This window comes from Terrapene carolina, unplaced genomic scaffold (assembly GCF_002925995.2).
Source record: "Terrapene carolina triunguis isolate 2854851 unplaced genomic scaffold, T_m_triunguis-2.0 Scaffold17, whole genome shotgun sequence".
In the NCBI taxonomy this organism is placed as follows: domain Eukaryota; kingdom Metazoa; phylum Chordata; order Testudines; family Emydidae; genus Terrapene; species Terrapene triunguis.
The window spans coordinates 10652367-10660246 of record NW_020664368.1 but is presented as its reverse complement, the minus strand read 5'-3'; the positions used below and the strand labels follow the sequence as shown (position 1 = coordinate 10660246).

Genomic DNA, 7880 nt, shown 5'->3' with positions numbered 1-7880 from the left:
ATCTCTAAGAATAATCAAGTTTGTTTTTCTGTCTTGCTTCAGGATGACTACTACATTTTTGGCCGTGATGATCTCACCATGACTATTCAGTCAGTCTGTGATGGTTCACTGTGAAGCTTTTTTCTCCATGCTAATCACTGTCTCTTACTTGCAATTAAAAACATGGGCTTCTAGCATTTCACAAATATTTGATTGTGATGGTCAGTTCAGAGACAGCTTTGTCTTCAGTTTCTTAGAAGAAATGTAAACCAACAGATTCACAGTTGCAGTCATCCTGACACAAAACTACTATTAATGATACTGATTATTAATGACAGTTATATCATTGCAACCATGAATAATCTATTAATAATGGATTATGTGAGCTACAAATTTCAAGGTATTTTGACTCATAGAGTGGCCATAAAGAATATTTTTGTTAATGAGTAATTCCTACTAACTTTTGGCTAAACTCTTTCCTCTGAGTGTAATGTCAGGTTAAAAACTATATTGTTTTTAAAACAAATAGCATCTTAGATCATTCAAATAGAAATAAATTTTAAAATCTAACTTGTTTTCACTATTTATGCTGTTTCTTTTTTTAAACTTTTCTCAGTTTGGATAATGAAAACAGACACATCAGATTAATTTCTAGTCATTTTTTTCAAAACGTTTATTACTTATTTATTATACTGCAATGCTTGAGTAGAAAAAGTTACTCTTTGGTGCCTCCATTTTCAAATTTCTCAAATCTCTCACTCTCAGACATTGCTATAAAGAGCTCAGTTCTGTCACACCTTTCTCTTCCATGTATACACAAAGCTCTAAGTGTTTGCAATTTTTTTTGGATTTCATTGCCACCAATATGTTTTATTTTTCATTGGACCTGAACAGTACTGTGTCTCTCCTTTCCCAGTGCCCCACTGAGATAGCTAACTTATTTTTATTCATACTGTTAACACTTAATCCTGAACAACAAAGTTGATTCTCTTCAGTGGGGGGGACAGAATCTGGAGTACTCGGTGGGAATTACATCATCCTCATCTTTTGATGGGACTTATCCACCATTTATCAAATTATTTCATGACTACGTTCTTTTGGATTCTTCTCTGCTCCTGGAATACTTCAGATTCTTCTATGAGTGCTGTTCCCTGTCTACATTCCACTGTGCAGGGGTATATGCACTTCATGCGCCTGAGACCAGAAGATTCTTGCTAGCAGCATCCTTTGGTCTGCACCTACACCCCTTACCTCCTCTTGCTCCAAACTGAGGGCATAAGGAGTGGCTCAGACTGACCACGTCTCCAGTTCTTTGTACTGCTTGTGGTCTGAGAGTGAGTCTCTTCAGTGTTAGCAGTATTAGCTAGCTTCTTCTGTGTCTAACTCTAATGATCTGTAAATAGTTTTTTAGGAAATAGGTTTTTTAAAAAGTCAGTTTTAGCATAATTGTTTGTAGCATCGGTCTTGAGGGTCTCTCCCCCTTTCTCCCCATATAGGGTGCTTAGTATGCCCAAGATCCCAGGATTTAAGCATTGCATTTTTCTGACCCTGTGCCTTTCTGCACAGTGACGACCACCTCAAGGGCCTCTACTGCCCTAGGGAAACTCACATCCCCTCAAAGTGCAGCATTTGTCAATCCTTCCCAAACCAAACCCATCAAGTGAGTACAGGCTTCAGAAAGTCCTACTGGACCTTGCTATGAGGCCTCAGTCCCACTCTAGCCTGCCAGACCACACTGTACCTTCAGCAGAGACATGGAAAAGAGCCCCTCCAACCTCAGTGACCTCCAGCTCTGGGGCTGATAGGAATAGAGCTAAAGATTTCTCCAAACAGTGGCATGAGGAGGGTAGGAAACACACTCACAAGAATTGAAAGAAATACCCAGTCAAATCCTCTTCCCAAGAGAGGACTTCCTCTCTGACACCTTCCACGTTGGGTGAAACTCCAAGCCCAGTATGGGAGTGTCAGAAGCTCACAAGGAGCATGGTACCAGTCTCCCAGTTCTGAAGACTAGGAGCAGTCCAATCCTTCATTAACCACAGAAGCAGGACTGTCCCTAGCAAGAGAGAAACAGTGGATGCCTCCTAGAGCAATGATGCCATCGTGCCATGATAAGGAGTTGTCAATACCAAAGACCGCACCAAGAACACTCCACCAGTGCTGCAAAAATGAATCCCTTCCACTCCCTTGAGTCTGGGGATAAATGCACTGCCCATGAGGCTATTGCAATTGTCTTGGATCCAGAATCCTCAGTCCTGTTGGAATCAGTCCAGGCAAGGGAGGTCCCCACACCATCAGTCCAGAAGATGTAAGAAAGGGAGAGTTGCCTTCTTTACTGATTCCTTCTACCAGCTGGGGCATAATGAGGCCCCTGGTACTGAAGGCACTGCTCATGGAGTCAGAAGATGCCTCCTCACTGACAAGTTGGGCATGAGTGGGAGAGCATCACCACTCCCATTGAGACAAAGGCTCAGCCCAGACAGAGTATCTAGAGTTTCTTGTCCACCGTCCCAATCTCAGAAGAGAGACTATCCATCTTGGGATAGGTCGTACCCTGCTCCATGGGGACCACCTCAATTTCCATTTAACCCTTCGTACAGGCCTTTATTGGGGCCCATCACATCCATACATGGAATATCCTGACCCTATTCAGTCCCATTGGGAATCCTGAACCTCCTTAGGAGCTCAAGGAGAAAGAAGAATCAGATCTGACAGAACCACCAGCTCTGATGGGGTCATCATCATCATCATCATCATCCCTTTGTGTCCTTCTTGTAACAAAGGAGGGGTGAAGCAAGCTCATCCCAAAGACTGTCCAAATGGATTTCAGGCTGCATCCTGCTCTGTTATAAGTTAACAGTGACCTCCAAGGTGTGAAAACCCACTCGACTAAAGCTCAGGCTGCATCAGTACCCTCACTTTGAGAGGTCCCTCTCCTGGAAATATGTAAAGCTGCAACATGGTGCTCTGTTCACACTTTTACACCAGGCATTACACCCTGGTGCAAGCTTCTACAACTCATGCATCCTTCAATTGAGCAGTCCTCCAACCAGGAGGAAGGAGCTGGGGTTCTCATTCCCTTGTCCTCAATGAATATCGCTTGGGAGAATACACACAAGGACCATCACTCAAAGAACTCCAGTTACTGTAAGATGTCATGTCAGCATCTTTCTACAGCCAGATTTGGGGCTTGTCTACATTTGTGGCAATCAGCCTGTAAGGTATGTGTAGATACACACTGCAGTGAAAGGCAAGCTGCATCTATACTGGGGTATGTAGGTATATGTGATATTGAAAGACTCTGGCAGGTAGGATGCAGCAGGAAAAGGCGCTGGCAGAAGGGAGGCAGTGGGGCACGACACTGATAAAAATAGCAATGTTGACATGGTAGGCACTGCTAGGTACATAGAGAGATGTGTAGGGTACGTAGCTCAAGATTCTGGCTTGTCTAAACTATACTTGCATAAGCAGTGTGTCATATCCTTGGGGGCAGCAGGTTTAGGAAGAAATCACTTGAGACCAGAGAGCAGCCAGCTTACAAAGCAACCATTTATTTACAGACACTCACTGACCTGGCCAGCCAGTTGGAACCGGCTGGCTATCCCCTAATAATCTAACTCAGTTGCCATAGGAACAAAAACCACGACAACCAAATACACAACATATTCCTCCCTCCTTAAATAAGAACATCCCCTAGATAAAACAAACACTAGACTAGAGAAGGAGGTAGACTGCCTCCATTCCCGGCTACACCCCGGGGATTATTTTGCCCCATAACCGTGGGTTCGCCCTAGCTAAAGATCCAGCCATTGAGGAGGTCTTCTGTCTCTAGGTAGATTACGGCGAACTTCTGGTGTTGTTGCACCCGAAAGTACCATGGGAGCAGGCCGGATAATGGGCTCAGGGTTTGCAGCACGAACGGGTGAGGAGGTGGTATCAGCTCGTGCCGGGCAAAGGGGTATCTCAGCCGCTGGCAGTAATGGAGGAGAACAGTCAGGAACAGGTGATTCTTGATTCGGTGTCTCGCCAGAAGAGGTGAAGTCAGACAACTCAACTGAAGATGTGTCCTGAGGATTGGCATGACCTGGCAACAGCTGATCTACATGTCGCCGCCAGGTGAGATTCTCTGCAGTCCGGACTGTGTAGGAAACAGGTCCCGTTTGAGTGATGATCGTGGCAGGGACCCATTTAGGTCCAGAAGTATAATTCTGAGCCAAAACCGGCAGTCCCGGGTTAAAGGTTCAGTCTTTTGCTCTGGGTGCCCGTCTGATGACTTGATATTGCTGCTGACGTTGCACAATTTGTCGGGGTTCAGAAGGTTTCAGCAGATCAAAGCAAGTGCGCAGCTGTCGTCCCATCATTAGAAAGGCCGGGGATGCCTTGGTCGTAGCATGAGGTGTGGTTCTGTAGGAAAGTAAGAAGGTATCCAGACCCTTTGGAATGGAGTGTTGTCCCCGTGCCGATTTCAAAGCTTGTTTCATTGTCTGCACAAAATTTTCAGCTAATCCATTGGTGGATGGGTGATATGGTGCTGAAGTGATATGGTGTATTCCATTTGCCTTCATAAAGTTTTGAAACTCCTGAGAGACGAACTGCAGTCCGTTGTCGCTCACGAGTTGTTCTGGCAGACCGAAATGACTAAAGAGTCCCCGTAGTTTTTGGATAGTACTCTTTGCAGTAGTGGACTGCATTATAGAGACTTCTGGCCATTTAGAATGGGCATCTACCACCACCAAGAACATGCTTCCTTCAAGGGGCCCAGGAAAGTCAACGTGAATACGTTGCCATGGGTTTTCAGGCCAGTCCCATGGGTGTAGGGGTGCCCACTGGGGTGCATTCCTCACACCCTGACATGACATACAAGCTTTTGCCTTCTCTTCAATAGCACTGTCCAATCCAGGCCACCAAAAATAGCTTCGTGCAATTTCCTTCATGCGCACTATTCCACAGTGACCGGAATGTAGCTGTTCTAACATCTGTGATCTCAGTGGTGGTGGGATAATGACACGTCTCCCCCACAACAAACAACCAGATTGGATCAATAACTCCGTCCTCCTGGACATGTAGGTAACAAGGTTGGGTGAGACCGGAGAGGTGTGTCGAGATTTTCCATGCATCACCAGATCCATAACTTGGGACAATAGTGGGTCAACGCGAGTTGCCTTCTTTATCTGAGTAGCAGTGATGGGTGTATTCTCTACCTGTTCAAAGTAGAAGATTTCCTTTTGGGCACTATCTTGATGTTTGACTGGCAAAGGCAACCTTGAGAGACCATCTGCATTGCCGTGCAGAGTGGATTTCCGATATTTAATTTCATAGGTGTGCGCTGAAAGTAACAATGCCCAACGTTGCATACGACTAGCAGCTAATGGGGGAATGCCTGTGTAGGGTCCAAAAATTGACGTCAGAGGTCGCTGGTCTGTAAGAAGAGTAAACTTCCGCCCAAACAGGTACTGATGAAACTTCCGAATTCCAAAAATGATTCCCAATGCCTCACGTTCGATTTGGGTATAGTTAGTTTCTGCTTTGCTTAGAGTGCGTGAAGCAAAAACAATAGGTCTCTCTTCTCCCGAAGGCATAATGTGTGACACGACTGCTCCCACTCCATAAGGGGATGCATCACAGGCCAATTGTAGGGGTAAGGATGGATCAAAGTGCATTAGAACTTCAGAATTTAGCAATGCATCCTTAGCTTTGTTAAATGCAACATTACAGGCTTCAGTCCACTTCCAGGCCTTGTTCTGCCCAAGGAGTTCGTGAAGTGGTTTTAGCAGTGTGGCTAACTGTGAGATGAACTTTCCATAATAGTTCAATAGTCCTAGAAATGAGCGCAGCTGGCTAACATTTCGAGGTGGGGGAGCCTCCACAATAGCCTTAACTTTTGCAGGGGCCTTATGAAGACCCGCAGCATCAATGATGTGTCCCAAATATTCAACAGAGGGCTGGAAGAATTCATACTGGTCTTTGCAGACTCGTAGGCCATACTCTTCCAGTCTTCGTAAGGTAGCCTCTAAATTCTTTAAGTGATCCTCTTCATTCCTTCCAGTGACCAGGATGTTGTCCAGATAGCACTGAACTCCTGACAAGCCACACAAGATCTGGTCCATCGCCCTCTGGAACAAGGCGGGAGCAGACGTTATTCTGAAGGGTAGGCGACAGTATCGATAAAGCCCTTTATGAGTCACAATCGTCAACAGCTCTTGAGACTTTTCATCAACGTGCATCTGTAAATACGCTTGACTCAGATCAATCTTACTGAACTTTTGTCCCCCAGCCAGGCCCGCAAAGAGGTCATCGATGCGGGGAAGCGGGTATTGCTCTGCACACAACACTGGGTTGACAGTGACTTTAAAATCACCGCAAATCTGGAGGGAGCCATCTTTCTTCACTATCGGAACAATAGGAGTGGCCCATGGGCTATGGGTAAACTGGTATTAGAACTCCATTGGTGACCAGGCGCTCCAGGTCCGCTTCAACTTTTGGCCTGAAGGCATATGGCACAGTTCTGGCTTTCAGATATTTTGGTGGACTATCAGGTTTAATGTTCAATGTCACAGTGATTCCCTTCATACTTCCCAGATCCTCTCCAAAAACAGCAGCATGTTTCCTTAGTATAGTGGTCAGACCGGTTTCTTCTTTAGTCATTCGGTGCACTTCTGCCCAGTTCAGCTGAATCTTCCCAAGCCAAGACCTACCCATTAAGGCTGGGTAATTACCTCTCACCACAAACAGTGGCAATTTAGCAGCCTGTCCATTGAGCTCCACCTTAACATCAATAGTGCCCAACATGGGCACAGCTTCTCCCGTATACGTCTTCAGAACAGTTTTTGTTGCCTTAAGCGGAAGATGCTGTAGCTTTTCTTTATACACAGTCTCGGAGATCAGCAAGACGGCTGCACCGGTGTCCAGTTCCATGCGTATAGGTTTGCCATCCAACAACGGGGTTACCCAGTATTCATGTGAGCCCATTGCCAAAGACAAAACGTGCAGTGGCACTTCTTCTTGCGATGAGGTGTCACCTTGGTCATCCTGGGTCTGCTCTAGGGTGTGCAGGGTTCCCCTTTTGGTCGGCCAGACCACAGGCCTTTTTTTCTTTTGTTTACAGGCACACTCAATGTGTCCCTTTTTGCCACAGTGTCGACAGACGAGGTCCTTACAGCAGCATTCTGATGCCTGGTGACCCGGCTTACCACCGCGGTAACATTCCTGACTCCCCAGAGTTTTGTGAGTAGGTTCTGGTGACACTTGATGCACCCTAGGGGATGCACCGATGTATTGCGCCTCCTTTGTAGCCAGTTCCATGGAGACAGCAATATCAACAGCCTTCTGTAAGGTAAGCTGAGCCTCTGTCAGTAGGCTTCTGTATAGCTTCACTGTGCAGGCCACACACTAACCTGTCACGCAGGGCATCATATAACATCTCCTTAAATTCACAGTGTTCTGCAAGCTTTCTCAAAGTTGCTACAAATTGTATAACTGTTTCGTCATCTTTCTGGTCTCTTTTGTGGAACCTATATCCTTCAGCAATTACCAGTGGTTTTGGGGAAAAATGGGACCCCGGGATTTCCACAATGTCACTGTAAGATTTGGTCTCAGGCTTAACAGGGTGTAGTAAGCTGCATAGCAGGGAATAGGTTTTAGCCCCTACAACACTTAAGAATACTGGCACCTTCTTCGCGTCTGTAATGTCATTTGCAATAACAAAAAGCTCAAAACGCTCAGTATACACATGCCACTGCCCTATATTCTCATCAAAAAGTTCCAGTGTCCCTGTAAGTGTAGCCATGGTTTTAGTTTCAGTTTCATAGTCAGTGCAAACAAGCAACAGCTAAAAGAGTTTGGTAGGTTTTTTTTTTTTTTTTTTTTCTTTACCTTGACTTCTACTTCCTTCTGTTGCTGGG

General features: G+C 45.6%; 1 protein-coding gene across 1 annotated transcript; it reads right to left on the bottom strand.

Annotated features, from left to right (window-relative positions):
• Positions 1 to 4220: 4220 nt before the first annotated feature.
• LOC112112690 (uncharacterized protein K02A2.6-like) lies at positions 4221 to 6516 on the bottom strand (the record flags this gene model as incomplete). Its single annotated transcript, XM_024208692.2, is given in 2 exon segments — positions 4221 to 6404; positions 6406 to 6516. Coding segments are annotated over 2 exon segments (2295 nt in total), but the record flags the coding sequence as incomplete, so codon positions are not given.
• Positions 6517 to 7880: the final 1364 nt, after the last annotated feature.